The sequence below is a fragment of the Heteronotia binoei genome, chromosome 14, assembly GCF_032191835.1.
Source record: "Heteronotia binoei isolate CCM8104 ecotype False Entrance Well chromosome 14, APGP_CSIRO_Hbin_v1, whole genome shotgun sequence".
Lineage (NCBI taxonomy): Eukaryota > Metazoa > Chordata > Lepidosauria > Squamata > Gekkonidae > Heteronotia > Heteronotia binoei.
This window is the reverse complement of record NC_083236.1, coordinates 1,193,325-1,209,887: the sequence shown is the minus strand read 5'-3', so window position 1 is coordinate 1,209,887 and position 16,563 is coordinate 1,193,325. Positions and strand designations below refer to the sequence as shown.

The 16,563-nt window shown below is 45.9% G+C and overlaps 1 protein-coding gene across 3 annotated transcripts in view; it reads left to right on the top strand.

Annotated features, from left to right (window-relative positions):
• NFX1 (nuclear transcription factor, X-box binding 1) overlaps positions 1 to 16,563 on the top strand; it is a 441,461-nt gene that overhangs the window by 74,984 nt on the left and 349,914 nt on the right. For all 3 annotated transcript variants that reach the window (XM_060254053.1, XM_060254054.1, XM_060254052.1), the window contains exons 15-16: positions 8,607 to 8,686; positions 16,196 to 16,426. In XM_060254053.1, the coding sequence (XP_060110036.1) occupies positions 8,607 to 8,686; positions 16,196 to 16,426 (311 nt within the window). The remainder of the gene's footprint in view (positions 1 to 8,606; positions 8,687 to 16,195; positions 16,427 to 16,563) is intronic.

Sequence of the window (16,563 nt, the reverse complement as noted above, 5' to 3'; positions counted from 1 at the left end):
TATTATGGGAAAAAAAAGATGGATGGGTTTTTTTCTCACCATTATATAAGAAACAATTTGTTAAATACGTGGATGAGATATAAGAAATATGGGGATGAGAGAAAGCCGTTATAGATAGTGCCAGCAGAAGTAATAAAAATAACAGTTGAGATGGGTGAAGAAAAGTGGTTGTCATATAATCAACTATTAAAAATACAAAGTGGCAAAATAGAATTGAAAACTGCTGAAGATTTGAATAATAAATATGATTGGTTCCAAATGCAACAAATAAAGAGCTTGGTGGAAAATGATATTAAAACTGATGGAATAAGAAAAGAGCAAATAGAAATGGAAAAAGTTCTGCTTGGAGATAATGAAAAATTAATTTCAAAACTGTATAAATTACTTTTAAAATGGTCTACGGAAGATGTAGTGAAATCTCAAATGATTAAGTGGGCAATTAATGTAAATAAATACAGATGGAAACTTGGGAATATTTGTGGAAGAATTCTATTAAGCTTTCGACATGTCACAGTATTAAAGAGAGCTGTTTTAAAATGATGTATAGATGGTATATGACTCCTAAAAAGTTGGCAAAGATGAACAATAAGATACCAGATAGATGTTGGAAATGTTGGAAGGTTCTTTCTACCATATGTGGTGGATTTGTGAAAGAGCAAAAAAGTATTGGCAGATGATTCAACAAAAAATTTCTAGGATCTTGGGATATGAATTTAAGAAAGTTGCAGAGACTTTTCTGTTGGGATTACAAATGGAAAAATTTCCAAAAGAAGATAGAACTATAATTTGGTACTTGCTAGGACATTGTATGCGCAGTTGTGGAAGCAAGAAAAAATACCAGAGAAATGGGATTGGATTGTAAAAGTTATGACATGGAGTGAAATGGACAAATTAACAAGAACTTTAAGAGACTATGATTTATAAGTTTTTAAGATGGAGTGGAAAAAGTTTAGAAGATATGTAAAAAAAGAGTGGAAAATTAAAGGACATTGGATAATTTTTGATAATGATTAAGTATTAGAAGGAAGAAGGATATTAATTTTTGTTTTTATTAGTTAAGGGTACCTTTAAATATTAGTATTTTAAGTAAATAACACTGGCAGGGGTCAAGTAACGGGGGGAGGAGTGGTTAGAAAGTAATATATGGGATAGATAAAAATAAGTTATTAATGATGCAAGAAATAGATATTGTTACCATATGTTACTAAGTAAAAATTGTTTTAAACTGAGAATTGTGGTGGAACAGCTTCAGATTTTCCGGGAGGACACATCAGCTCTAAACCCATTCCAGTCCAGGTTCCATCCTGGCCATGGGGCGGAGACAGCACTAGTCACCCTCACAGATGATCTTCATAGGCAGCTGGACCGAGGCAGGTCAGTGCTGCTGTTATTATTTGATCCAACAGTAGCTGTCAACCATGATTTGTTGACACATCACCTTGCCAACAGAGGAAATGGTGGGATGGCCTTGAAGTGGTTTGCCTCATTCCTCCATGGTTGGAGCCAGAGGGTGGTGCTAGGATAGAGGGTTTCATCACAATGCCCTGTGGTATGTGGATCTCCCAGGTGGTAATCCTCTTTCCAATGCTATTTAGCATTGGTGTGCGTCTTCTCATTTAGCTGGTCCAGATCCAGGGTTAGGGTGTCAACTCCCAGCTCTTGATGGGGTGCCTTTAACACCAGATTGTCAAGAGTCACCAGCGATGTGGGGAAATGCAGTCATGATATCCTGGAAGAAAAGTTTAGGCTGCTAGGCAGGAGACTCAAGGCCAGGACCTCCAAGGTAGCCTTCCCAGAAGTGCTACCTGTTCCACGCACAGAGCCGGAGAGACAGGCACAGATGCATGGATGAGACGATGGTGTAGGGAGGAAGGGTTCGTTAGGCATAGGGATGCTTTTGGAACAAGCGGGAGCTTGTCCCGAGAAGGAACCAGGCTGCTGGCACTTAAAATCAAAAAGGTGGCAGAGCATTTTTTCAACTGGATCTTGGAAGAAATCCAATAGGAGATGAAATGTCTCTGGTTCAGGATGGCTCATCTCAAATAGATGAAGGGTTAGCTGATACTTTTCTACAGGGCAATGGATTAGAGTTGTCCACTGAGATGGTGACAAACAATATGCACTGCCTGGCAAGGTCTCAAGGCAGCTGGAGAAAGGTTGTGGGCCTAACTGTCAGCAAGGGGTTCATTGAAGTTCCAAAATGATCAGACTTGTCTTTGTTAAAAAACTAAGTTGCATTTATTGATAACTACAATGTTAAGCATGGATTCATTGGAACTGATAACAGATAGCTTGAACCATTGGCATTTATGAGTACACTTCAAAGGATTTGGGCTTTAAACTATTTCCCATAATAAAACTACAGTTTGTCTCTGCAAGTAACACTTTCACATGCCCGCTTATCTTTTACAGTCGATGGTTACATCCCCCTCCTGGTGATGTCCTTGCTCTGCTCAGGAGGCGCCAGGAAGGTTAGCTGAGCACTCTGCACTTCAAAGGCCTCACTAGCCTTTGGAACTTTGGTAACATCTATTCTCACCACCCCCCTTTACTATGCAGGGCACCTGGGTTAGTAGCATAGGAATTTATTAAGCATTCATGTTAGTAAGCAGTAATTAATAAGTTCAGAAAGCAAAGGTAACTTCAATTAAACATAGTCTGACACTAACATGCCTGGGAAATTATAGATGTTTATATAGAAATTCTACAAGTGTCTGAGGTAAAATAGGGGAGTTGGAATGCTTAGTGTTGGGGGGAAACATAGACATTGTGGGAATTTCAGAAACTTGGTGGGATACAAAAAATTAGTGGAACACGGAGATTCCTGGATATGTTATATCTGAAGGATGGGGGGAAGGGGTTGGAGGTGGGGTGGCTCTGTATGTCAGAGAGGGTACACAGTCCAGTAAGTTTGAGAAGGAAAACTAATTAGATTCACTTCTGGAAATGCTATGGGTCAAAACAGCGGGCCCAAAAGGAAGCTTAGCTCTGGGAGTTTGTTATTGCCCACCAGCTCAAAAGATAGAGATGAGTATACAATGAGGAATCCTATTATTCCATCTACATTGGCTTCCTTGCACTGATTGCCTGTAATCGGGTTGATACAGCTGATACTTTTGGACAAGTCTGCCTGAAGTGCTATGTCCACACCTTCCATGACTGAACTGCCATCCATGCTGCCTTGAACTAACTCTGAGCTGTGGCTTAACTGTTTATTTCAATCTTTTAATCTGTTTTAACTGTTTGATTGTTTTATTTTTTATCTGTTAGATTGCTTATTGTTAATTTTAACAGTTTACTATGTTGGAATCTGCCCTGAGCCCATGGGAAAGGGCGGACTATAAATTAATCAAAACAAACAAACAAATAAATAAATAATGAAAGATAGCAGCTAACTGAAATAACTGTGTTGTGATAAGCGATTTTAACTACCCGCGCATTGATAGGGTCAATTCGTGTTCAAGTTGGGAGAAAGAGATTGAGTTTCTAGACATTCTCGATGACTGCAGTGGAGCACATGGTCACAGAACCTACCAGGGGAGAGGCGATCCTGGACTACAAAGGACCAATATTAGGCTGCTTGTTTTTGAATACATATTTTGAATTCACTCTAAATATCAGGTCGATATCAGGAAAGCCTCCTTATATACTCAAATAGCCTTACAGCAGCTCTCTTACAAATTTGGCCTCCCAAAGTCTTCTGGGGCATGCCTCTAAAACGCAGGTTATTAGGTGTGAATTGGATTTCCAAATTTCAATTCTTTGATTTGTTTTTACAATCTGGCAGTTTTGTCTTTCATAAGAACATAAGAGAAGCCATGTTGGATCAGACCAATGGCCCATCCAGTCCAACACTCTGTCATACAGTGGCCAATATGTGTGTGTGTGTGTATACACACACACACACACACACACTGTGGCTAATAGCCACTGATGGACCTCTGCTCCATATTTTTATCCAGTCCCCTCTTAAAGCTGGTTATGCTTGTAGCCGCCACCACCTCCTGTGGCAGTGAATTCCACATGTTAATCACCCTTTGGGTGAAGAAGTACATATTTTTAAATATATTTTAAATATATGAGCCCACCTCGGTGGGGTAGGGCGGGATATAAATCAAATAAAATAATAATAAATAAAAATAATAAAAATATATGATTACCTTTTTGCTTCTCTTTAATTCTTACAATTTTTTGTGTTTACTCTTGTAGTTTTGTATTAAATTCTGACTGTCCAGCCAAGAATTCTTGACTTGCTTCTTGGATGTTCTTCTGGATTCTTTCCTCAGATTCTTAAAAGTTTCTCTGGATAGTCTGAATGCTGTTCTGGTTTATTTCCTCAGAGTCTTGAATATTTCTCTGGATACTCTGATCATCATCTGAGTTTTTTCTTCAAACTGTTGCATTTGATGTATCAATGTTCATGATAGCTTTTTCTTGGATTCTTTACATAAGAACATAAGAGAAGCCATGTTAGATCAGGCCAATGGCCCATCCAGTCCAACATTCTGTGTCACACAGCGGCCAAATATATATATATATATATATATATATATATATATATATATATATATATATATATATATATATATACACACACACACACACACACACACACACACACACACACACTGTGGCTAATAGCCACTGATGGACCTGTGCTCCATATTTTTATCTAACCCCTTCTTGAAGGTGGCTATGCTTGTGGACGCCACCACCTCCTGTGGCAGTGAATTCCACATGTTAATCACCCTTTGGGTGAAAAAGTACTTCCTTTTATCCGTTTTAACCTGTCTGCTCAGCAATTTCATCGAATGCCCACGAGTTTGGCCTTCATCTGTTTCTTCTACTTTCTTCATTTGGCCTTCATCTTCTACTTTCTTCATTTGGCCTTCATCTGTTTCTTCTACTTTCGTTTTATCTTTTTGACGTATTGTAGTTGCCATTGTTCTTTTTGCTGTTCTTTAACTAAAAATATTATACAAACTTTCCATATCCTTTTTTATGCAAGTATAGAAATTTACTGACTGGGGAAGGCAATGGCAAACCACCCCGTAAAAAGTCTGCCGTGAAAATGTTGTGATGCGATGTCACCCCAGAGTCGGAAACGACTAGTGCTTGCACAGGGGACTACCTTTTACCTTTTATAGGAATTTACAACTATCACATTTATCTTGTTAAAATAACCAAACTAGAATAAATATCCATTATAATAGGGAGAGCTGTTATCTTAATTCCTTGTATAAAAATTATTTATAGTAAATAATGAACATTCTAAATAAACGTGGATGGAATGAGAAATGTAACTTATTTCCTAATCATAATTTCACAATCATAGTTATGTAAGCAACAGAAGAGTTTATAATCTTTTAAAAATTGGTTTTAGTAAGAAAGGGAGAGGGGAAAGAAATAATGAGGGAGGGAGGAGGGGAGAGAAAGAAAATGGCAAAACAAAAACAAATAGAGAAACAAAAAGGGATTTTTTTTAAAAAAAGTTTTATCAATCAATCAATCAACCTTTAATGGCATATAAAAACAGGTTAAGGAGAACAATGGGTTGAGAAACAGAGAATAGGTTAAAATACTGAACCTCAGGATTAGAGCACAATTACGTAAGATCACAGTTAAATGAAACAACACGACTGTTCCTTGTCTTGACGAGTCTTTTTGGCCCAGTACAGGAATAAGGCAGTATTCACGGTTATGTCAGGAGTAACATCCTTCAAAAGAAACTGCACCTTCTCTGGATCAGCCAGACCCATCTTATTTAGAAGAATAGGATCCAGAAATCGACAACGAATACTTACATAAAAGGGACAGTACAGAAGAATATGTGAAATAGTTTAAATAAATCCAGACTTACACGGACACAGTCTGGCCGCATAGGATATGTTGTGATATCTACCATATAAAACTGCTGATGGCATAACATCGAATCTTGCCAATGAGAAGGCCCTACGCTGTTGAGGGTTTTGCAAAGAGTAGAGATAGGAGGCCATATGGCCAACATCAAACGAGAACCCTAGACTCACAGGCGAACAAATTTTATTAGCGGCACTGTGAAGATTTTGTAATTCAATATCCAGAATTCTGGCTTTGATCATACGAAATGCCTCTGATTGTGAGAGCATAAATAATGACTCTAAGGATAAACCAACAGAGCTGATCTTTTTCTCAATGTAGTCTAACCAGATAGAGTAACTGGCTTCTGAGAGCATTTGAGTGATAAGACTGGAAGGATCAAAATTATAATGTATTCTCAACCAATATTTAACAGTTAGAAGCCAAGCCCTAGTTTCAAGAGGAACCTGCCCCAATTCTAGACATAGGGCTGCATAAGGCACACAACGTGGCATTCCCAACATTTTACGAAGAAATTTGGCTTGGATGCGTTCCAAGGAATAATCAACGCACCAATCCATAATGGCATACCATATAGTAATTGCGCACATGTTTTGGCCTTAAAGACTTTCAGAGCAGCCGGCACAAATTGGTTGCCCTTATTGTAGAAGAAACGACGGATAGCCTGAGCACTGGCCTTGGCCATTTTAATTGCAGACCTTCGCTGTACAGTCCATGATGCATTGTATTGAAAATGAATACCTAAATACTTAAAATGTCTAACCTGCTCTATTTTATTTCCATTAAAATCCCATTTGAGTAATTTCCAAGTTCTTGAAAAAACAAGAATTTTGGTTTTTTCAAAATTAAGATGGAGCTTATTAGTTTCAAAATACTCAAGACAGCGGCTAAAAAGACGCTTCAAACCCACTCGCGTGCAGGACATTAATAAAGCGTCATCTGCATACAGTAACAATGGAACGTGAGTGGAACCAAGTTTAGGGCTATGACCGTCGGCGCCAGACAACGTCTGTGCTAGATCATTAAGGAAAAGGTTAAATAAGGAAGGGGCTAAAATACAGCCCTGTTTAACACCCTTATTCGATGGGATTTTTGCCGTTAACTTCCCGGCTAGAGAGCATTTAACCTGGCAGGTAGTTGAGGGATGCAATTTTCTGATAAGGAAAAGTAATCGCTTATCAATGTTCAATTTATTCAATTTGTCCCAAAGTAAGTCTCTATCTGTGGAATCAAAAGTTTTATATTAAGTATTATAAACAATTATGTTGGGGGAAAAGGAAGAAAATATTTTTTTAATTTGTTTAGCTCTTAAGAGCACAATCCTAAGGGGGGTGCGGAAAGTGTTTTGGGAGTAGATGATCCACTATGTTGGCACAAGTAGCATTTGTGCCCGTGTAAGTCCAGCTCCGCTATGGCGGAGGGGACTTACGGCAGTGTGGGGCCACCGCCCCGCCCTGCCTGAGAGCAGCGGTGTCTGAGGACTGTGCCGGAGCGTTGGTGGAAGTGTGGCGGAGCAAGGTGCTCCAGTGCAGGAGGGGGTGGAGTCAGAGGTGCAGCCAGACTTAGGCGGCTCCCTAAGGAGTCTGTGGCCTCTCCGAGGGAATGCCTAGGAGGGTGGGCACACTTGGTTCTTGGGGGTGGATGGTGAAGGGGCTATGAGCTGCCACACTGCCCCCGCGTGGCTGGACAGGGGAGGGGAGGTTGCCACCCCTCAGCCTGGCCGGGCTGACAGCTTCCTCGACCCCACAGTGCTGTTGTGTGCAGGGCATAAAGGTGGGGGGGGCTGATGAAGTGGATGCATGCCCAGCGGCTCTTATTCTGAGTTCTTCGGCCCCTGGGGGTGGTGTTCCGTGCACATAGCGGGGCGTGAAGGCAACACAGGGGGTCTCTGGGTGGGGGGTGTCATTGGAGTTGGTGGTCTGCTCATTCCCACTCCCATACACACATTCCTGCCACTATATATGGCAGTGAAGTCCTGCACTTCGTGCTTCCTGTGTGTCTTCGCATGCCTCTGCCCATCTGCCTACCATTGGCAGAGTCTCTTGACAGTGGGAGGGTGTGAGGGGATTGACGGCCTCTTAGGTGCAGGTTTTCCACCCCCTCTCCCAGTCACATGCAACGGGCTGGCCAATCCTGTGGTCCCACGCGACCCTGACCTTCCTCCACCCCTGCCTCGGCAGTGGGCCAATGGTGTGGGCATGGGCGGAATCACCACAGCAATGGCTTCTCTCTCAGTTGTCCACCCGCACTCCCCTGCTGTAACGTCTCCCCTTTGGGAGCCAACTGCAACCTCCTGCACCAGTTCTACACTCAAGCGCAGCTACACGGCGGTTCTCAGGATTGGGCTGCCCAAGTCTATATGTCTATTATAATGCACCCAAAGAAATAAAGTCAGGGGGGCTGCCCTGCCCAGCAAACATACTTTTGTTTCCCTGTGTGCTGATTCCTCCGCGGTTCCTTTTTGTTTGTTTCACTTGTTTCACCTGAATGTATTTGTTTATTGGTTTAAGGAAGCCATGGTGCAAAAATTGGAAACTTGTACTGTTTTAGGATACTTGTTAATGTAAGAGTTGTTAAAAAAGCAAAACAAAACACATGGTCCATAATACTCCCAAGTGCATATAGAGTGGTCTTACTAGAACAGCCAGAAAGATGTGAACCATTGTGTTTCATTGAAGTGAATTAAGGTAGAAACCCCTGCCTTGCATAGTTATTTAAAACCTGTTTTGTTGTGTTTGTATCTTCAGTATATCATTCCTGTCACAGTGAAGAGAAGTGTCCACCATGTACATACCTTGTTCAGAAATGGTGTATGGGAAGGCATGAAGTAAGTCTGCATTTGCCTTTTTTGTGCATACGGATCTAATACTGTAGTGTTAATTTCATGATGAATGCATTACTTTATAAATGTAGGATATTATTACTGCTGCAAAGTCTTACATGCTGTATGCATATAGACAATCCTTCCTTGAAAAAAAATCTAGAGGCAAAATGAGGGTGTTTTCTTTGCAAGAAAGTGGTCTAGCAATGTCTTTTATTTGTATCAACATCTGCCTCAGAACTTTTGAAGCTGCTTCACAAAACTATTATTGTGTAGGTCAGATGAGCCAAGTTGGAAGGAAATAATAAATGGTTCACCATGAAAGGCTTGCTACTTGTTCTGAAACAGACACTTCCATAAAAAGGGTTATGAGTGCAAAGGCAAAGGGGAAGAAGACATTCCAAATTGTATTAGTGGGCCGTAAACCTGTTACTTTCTGCTTGATTCGTGTATGATAGCGCCGTCATTTATAGCCCAACCTTGAATTTGGGGTCATACATGCTATATTTAGAAGGTACATTCACTGATTATTGGTGAAGAGTCTATTGAGTGATTCGAAGCGTCCTTCAGTTGGTAAAATTGTATCTTCTTCGTGGTCTCTGTGCATCACACTTGTGGGAGTAGGCGCCAGCACCGATCTCGATCGGTAAACTTCAAAGCTGTGGATTTCCGCGCCCCCGCCCCAGTGCGCATGCCCAGAAGCACCCACTGCGCATGCCCACTGGGACGGTCGCGGACATCCCGCCAGTTCTCTTCTGACCGCCGCGCTGATCGGTTGATCTCTCTCTGCTACGGTCTGTGAACTTTAGTTTTTCCATCTGGAATTTAGCTAGTTAGTTGTATATAGTTCCTAGTATAGTTAGTGTAGATATTGTAGTTTTTTTCTAGTTGCGGGAGAGTGGGTTTTGTTTTTCCCGCCCTTTGGGGGGGGGGACCCCTCTCCTTTCTCCAGTTTCCCGCCATTTGTTTCCCTCGTATGGAAAGACGGTGGGGATTTTTTCGCCGCTGCTCAGTGTGTGGGAGTAAGATCACCCCACCCGACAGGCACTCCTTGTGTTTATTGTGCCTGGGAGAGCGGCATAGGCCTGATTCTTGTGTGCATTGTGCCAAGTTCTCCAAGCAAACGCGAAAGAACAGGGCGGCACGGCTCACGGCGGCGCTGATGGAACGAGCACTTTCCCCGCGTGCTGAACAGGCTGAGTTGTCGGCCGGCCAGGCAGACCTGTTGACGTCGACGCCGGTCGATACCAGTCGGGCCATCGTCGATACTGAACGGCCTCGGAAGCGATCCGGTTCGGTCGCGGCCTCAGAGTCCTCAGTACTGATAAAGAGGCCTAAGGAGGACAAAGGGATGCCCCCGGAGAAGAAGAAGCACAAGAAATCTGAGAAGCCGAAGCGCAGCCAGTCGGCAACTCAGTCTTCCCCGGCATCTCCGGCGGACCCGACCGCACCAGTCGTCCCGCCGCTGAAGCTCTTTGCCTCGCCAGTCCGGCATCCGAGCTCTCAGCTAGCATCGATGCCGACCCAATTGGTCATTTCCGACTCGGACTCCGAGATCGAGCCGGCCCAACGCCTCGCTACCGAGGAAAGCCCGCGTGACAGATCGGCCTCACAGGCTTGAAGCTCCCCTGCTCGGCATTGACACCAGCGTCGGGACCGATCTTCTAGCAGCCACTCCCTTCGCTGTCGAGATGACGACCATTCGCCGCGTCGTTCAGCGGCTCAGATTCCCTGGGACCAGAGGCAGTGGCAGTACCTGTATGGGGCCTATCCCATGCAACCCCCCTTCCCTTGGCTTCAACAGCGGCAGAGGGACTGGGACCAAGCCTCTGACATCTCATATCGGTCTCGGACATCTTATTGGACGCAGAGACGTGCGCCATCAGCGTCGGTGTCGAAGCCTCCTGAGCTAGAACGTCCTATCCGCCAGAAGGAGCTCAAACAGCGCGCCCCTTCTGTGAAAGCGTCTACTCCAGCTGACGTGCAGGAGTCCCCACGACGGCAGCATCAATCCGAACTCTCCGATTCCCCAGAGGTTTCACCACGGTCTTTCGATGGCTCGTCTCCTGACAGAGAGGCATCATCCCACGGTGAACCCTCCCCTCCGGTGAAGACATCTGAAGAGCAGCCAATATCACCATCCGAAGACCTCAAGTCTTACGGTGATCTCATAAAAAGGATGGCCCAGACTCTTTCACTCCCCACGATGCAGCCACAGCCCGTGGTGACGGATTCAGTCTTCGACATCGTCCAGCAGGATATTTCTACGGCAGTAGCTTTGCCCCTCACGAATGTGATGCTACAAACCGCTAAGTCTTCCTGGGACAAGCCTGCGTCCACGCCTGTGTCCTCCCGCAGGCTGGACCATATGTATAGGATCCAAGAAGCTTCGGAGGAGTTCCTGTATGTCCACCCAAAACCCAATTCGGTGGTAGTGTCGTCTTCTTCTAAGGCGAAGAAGACTCACTCCACACCGCCTGATAAGGCGGGCAGGAAGTTAGACACCATGGGCAGACGACTATACTCAGCGGGCTCCCTGGGCGTTAAGATTGCGAACTACGCGGCGTGCTATGGGAGATACCAATACGCTCTCTGGGATCGAAATTGACCTCTTTCACTCGGCCTCCCTACCAGACAAAGCCTAAGTATTCCCCGCCTTCCACCCAGACGGCTCGCCAGAAAGGTGCGAAGCAACACAAACAGAGTCTTTGACTCCCTTCTATACCTACCTGGCCCTATGGACTCGGACCTTATCCGCCTTGCCAAGTTTTTCCCTGCCTGGTCCCATATTACTTCAGACCTGTGGGTTTTGTCCATAATCCGGATGGGTTATGGAATAGAATTCTCCCACCCCCCGTCCACCCCGAGGTTCGTTTCCACCGCACCCTCACAGACCCTCCGCGAAGAGGTCCAGTCCCTCCTTCTAAAGCAGGCCACCCAGAGGGTTCCCACGGACCAGAAAGGTCTAGGTTTTTACTCCCGGTACTTTGCGGTCCCCAAACGGGACGGGGGCCTCCGGCCCTGAATGTCTTTGTGAGGTGCGACAAGTTCAGAATGACCTCGCTGCCCTACATCCTCCCTCTTCTGGGACACGGGGACTGGATGACGACCCTCGATCTAAAAGACACGTACTTCCACATCTCCATCCATCCCCGCCATCGGAAGTTCCTACGCTTCACGGTCGGAGGCGACCATTTCCAATACCGGGCCCTGCCGTTCGGCCTCTGCACAGCTCCAAGGATGTTTACCAAGACCATGGTGGTCATTGCCGCCCACCTGCGGCTGCAGGGAGTAACACTTTTCCCGTACATCGACGACTGGCTCCTGGTGGCAGAGTCGAGGGAGCAGTTAATGCGGCACATTTCCATCACTCTGGCCTTGGTGGACGAATTGGGGCTTCAGATCAATCACAAAAAGTCCCATCTGCACCCCTCCCAGAGGGTACAATTCATTGGGGCGATCCTGGATACGCTTGCCTGCAGGGCGTTTCTCCCTCTGGACCGGGCGAACGCCATTGTTCAGATGGTGTTCTCAATCCAACCCAACCCAACCGTCTCTGCAAGGAGGCTGCAACGACTTCTGGGCCTCATGGCGGCGACAACTTCTCACCTTTGCGAGACTTCGAATGCGGCCTCTGCAGCTCTGGTTCCTTTGGAGCTTCAGGTGCAACGTCAAATCGCCTTCCCGCATGCTGACAGTCCCAGAGGAGGTGCTGTCGTCCCTCTCTTGGTGGGGGCTGAAGAGTCGCCTGATGGAGGGGGGCGCCTTTCCACAAACCGTAGCCGAGCCTTATGCTCACCTTTGGGGATGGGGGGCCTTATGCTCACCTTTGGGGATGGGGGGCCCACTTGGGGGGCCTGTGCGTGGGGGACCGCTGGCCCGGCCATCATGCCCACCAGCACATAAACTTTCTGGAGTTACTGACCATCTTCCATGCGATCCACTCCTTTCATCCTCTCCCGGAAGGCAGGTCGGTGGCAGTGATGAAAGACAATACCACAGCAATGGCGTATGTCAATCGGCAAGGGGGGACAATGTCCCGCAGACTTTGCCAGTTAGCTGTTCTGATATGGGAGATGTGCAACTCTTTGGGGGTCTTTCTCTGGGCAACCCACCTTCCGGGGGTGCGGAATGTACAGGCAGACTTCCTGAGCCGAGGGGGAGCTCTACTCCACAAGTGGGAGCTCAATTGGGAGTTTCTGCGGCCGGTTTTTCTCCGCTGGGGGACTCCAGAATTGGACGTTTTTGCTACAAGACAAAATGCAAAATGCGAGCTGTTCTGCTGCAGGGGGGGGCTCGGATCCCTTAGCCCTGGGGGACGGACTCCTGGTGCCATGGAGGTATCACAAAGTGTATCTGTTTCCCCCCATACCGCTCCTCACCAAGGTCGTGCAGAAGCTCCTGAGAGAACGGCCGAGGGGGATCCTGGTGACGCCGTGGTGGCCGCAACAGCACTGGTTCCCCTTGGTCCTCCGCTTGTCAGGAGGGATTTACCACCAGTTTCCCCAGGTGCAGAATCTCCTGCTCTCCCATCAGGGGCAGGTCCTGTACCACGATGTCCCGCACCTGCGTCTCATCGCATGGCGCCTGGAACCTCCCGATTCTCAGATAGGGCCCAGTTCGTCATGCTGAACTGTAGAAAATCCTCTACGAGGCGGTCGTATGCTTCTAAGTGGGCCAAGTTCGCCAAGTTCGCAACGGACCGTTCCTCGGAGCCCTAGAGGGCGGACTTATCTGTAATTTTTGATTTTCTCATTGACTTGCTGGATAAGGGCTTGGCGCCCTCTTCAGTGCGGGTTTACCTGGCTGCCATTTCTTCGGAACACGTGCCGATAGATGGCCATTCGCCCTTTACTCACTCGGACGTTAAGAGGTTCCTCAAGGGCATGGCGAGACTGTACCCGGCGGTGAGGGCCCCTGCCCCAGCATGGGACCTTCCCTTAGTTCTGAAGGCTCTAGTGAGGAAGCCGTTTGAGCCGATGGCTACTTGCCCGTTCCACCTCTTGGCGTGGAAGACAGCCTTCCTAGTGGCGGTTACTTCCGCGAGACGGGTCGGGGAGCTGGCAGCGCTTAGGTGCGATTCTCCATATCTGGTGTTTTCAGCTGATGGGGTGACATTACGCCCTGACATCACCTTTCTGCCTAAAGTGGTATTGCCATTTCATCTCAACTCTGAAATCTATCTGCCAGTCTACTTCCCCTCTCCGGCTAATTACTCTGAGCGTTTGCTACACGCTCTAGAGGTAAAAAGGGCGCTTTCCTTTTACTTCCATCGCACTAGCCCTTCAAGGAAAGACGCAAGACTTTTTGTTTCCTATGCTACGTCCTCTCTGGGACAGCGCATCTCGTCCCAACGATTGTCCAAGTGGATTACAGGGACTATTTGTTTGTGTTACCTTCTTCGGAAGACGCCTCTTCCCGGGCCACGCGGGCTCACTCGATGAGGGTGGTGGTGACGTCGGAGGCGTTTATGAAGGGAGTTCCCCTGCAGGACATCTGTAGGGCGGCCACGTGGTCCTCAGCGCACACCTTCATGTCGCACTACGCATTGGACCTGAGGCGTAGACAAGCTTCTTCAGTGGGCCGTGCCGTGTTGCAGTCGGTTTCCTTCTGATGGACCGGCGTACCCTCCACCAGGTAGGCCTGAGCTTGTTAATCTCCCACAAGTGTGATGCACAGAGACCACGAAGAAGATAAACAGGTTTCCTACCTGTAACTGATGATCTTCGAGTGGTCATCTGTGCAGTCACACTACCCGCCCGCCTTCCCCGCTTCTGCCGGTCCCTCTGTGGGGCTAACGCGGCGGCCAGAAGGAACTGGCGCGATGTCTGCGACCGTCCCAGTGGGCATGCGCAGTGGGGGATGCGCACTGGGGCGGGGGCGCGGAAATCCACAGCTTTGAAGTTTACCGATCGAGATCGGTGCTGGCGCCTACTCCCACAAGTGTGACTGCACAGATGACCACTCGAAGATCATCAGTTACAGGTAGGAAACCTGTTTTTCCTTGTCTGTCTTGGAGATGCTTGCAGGAAATACAAGTCAAGTCACTCTCAGCACTTTGAGGATGTATTTCCTTTGGGAGAAGTCTTGGATTCCGGCAAGGTCTATCCATTTTGGAGGATTATAAATTGATCTTTGGAAACCGTACCTCTCCCCTCTCAAGAGAGGTTTGAGATATTGCTTGGAGAGATGCAATGAATAACGTAGGTTTCTGTCTATAGTGTGTATCCAGCTTTGGTGACATTCTGCTTAGAGTATTTTTTTATTTGTTATGTCAGGTTGGGCTTGGTGTTTGAAAGATCCTATAATTTTTTGATCAGTTCCCTGGTACTATAGTAGGCAAATAATTAAGTATTAATTGCTTAGAGCAGCAAAGAATCTGAGGTAAAATTATGGCCAGTTATAAAACCCCCAGTCACTTCTAGAAGCTTTACAAAATATAAGGGCGGAATAGTGAAGCCCTTCCTTCCTTCTTTGCCCACTCAGTGGATTCCCAAGGCCTTGTTTAAGCACTGTCAACTTCTGTTGACAATTCTGGCACTCAAATCTGGGCAACTTGTTCCAGAGTTCCTTTCCAATGAGGGTAGAAAATCATTTTGTGAAAAGATTTAAGAGCAAATTGCCTCTGAACGTGTATAGACTGCCTTCATTTTGAAAAGAATGCCCCCTTGCTTATCCAGGAATTATTTGTGGAATCTGGTAGTGGGCCCTGCAGATCTGCTGCTTGAAAAGGGTGCTCTAAGGGTGAGATGACAGGTAGGCATGCTGCTGAGATGCAAAACAAGCGGTATCCCTGACTGTGCCGCATTCACGGTCTTCTTAAAGCATGGAGCAGCACAATGTGCATTTCTTGGCGGATATAGGATGTAGACACGCATTAGGCTAGAAGTGATGCTGCTGCTCCTCATGATACTTTGGCCAGCTGACAATCCTAGACCTAATATCAGTTGTCTCTGTGGCACAGTGTTTTCTTCAGAATACTCTGTTCTTTTCCTTGAATATGTAGTGCTGGCTTCCTCTGTCTCGCTTTCCGTGCCTTTTTAGACCTCTCAGTGCTCTTCTATTGGTTGACAATATTGGTATTCCTTACAAGTCTGGCTAACCATACCTGTGTATTGACCCACATGCTTGCAGATCACTGATATCAATAACAGGTTGCTGTTAGCTTGTTTCTTCCAGGCATTGAATTTGAAAACCACCTAATGTTGAAAATCAGAATGGAACGGGACTTTGTGAATAGGTTTCTTGTGTATCTCCCATCATACACAGACGTCTGTTTGATAGCTTAAAAAATAGATATGCCAAAACCATTCAGAAGGGCAGAGATCATTGTCTTTTTGTAACTATATGTAAAAACTATATGTATTGCTGGACTCCCCAGCAATAAGAAGGCTTCTTGAATTTATGTGATGGACACAGTATCTCTGCTTTTTAAGTGTCCCATTGGTAGTGGATATGAACAGTTTATGTGAAAGTCTATATCTTTTTGTTTCATTTTGTCTTCCTGTGTTTCAGTTGCGTAACAATATTCCTTGTTACCTCACCGACATCTCCTGTGGCCTTCCCTGTGATCGAATGTTAAAATGTGGCATGCACAAATGCAAAAGGATCTGCCACAAAGGGGAATGCCTCATAGACGAAGAATGCCGGCAGCCATGCACGATCCCAAGGCTTCACTGCAACCACCCCTGCATGTCTCCTTGCCACCCCTCTTTACCTTGTCCTACAACATCTTGCACTGCAAAGGTAGGTCCCTCCCTTACAAAGCAAGAATCAAACTTTGACCTAAAACTAAACTGTCTTTCTCAAACTCTATTTGAAACCTTATTCAAGCCAGGATATACGGATGGATATTAAATATTTTCATAAAGGGTTATGCATTG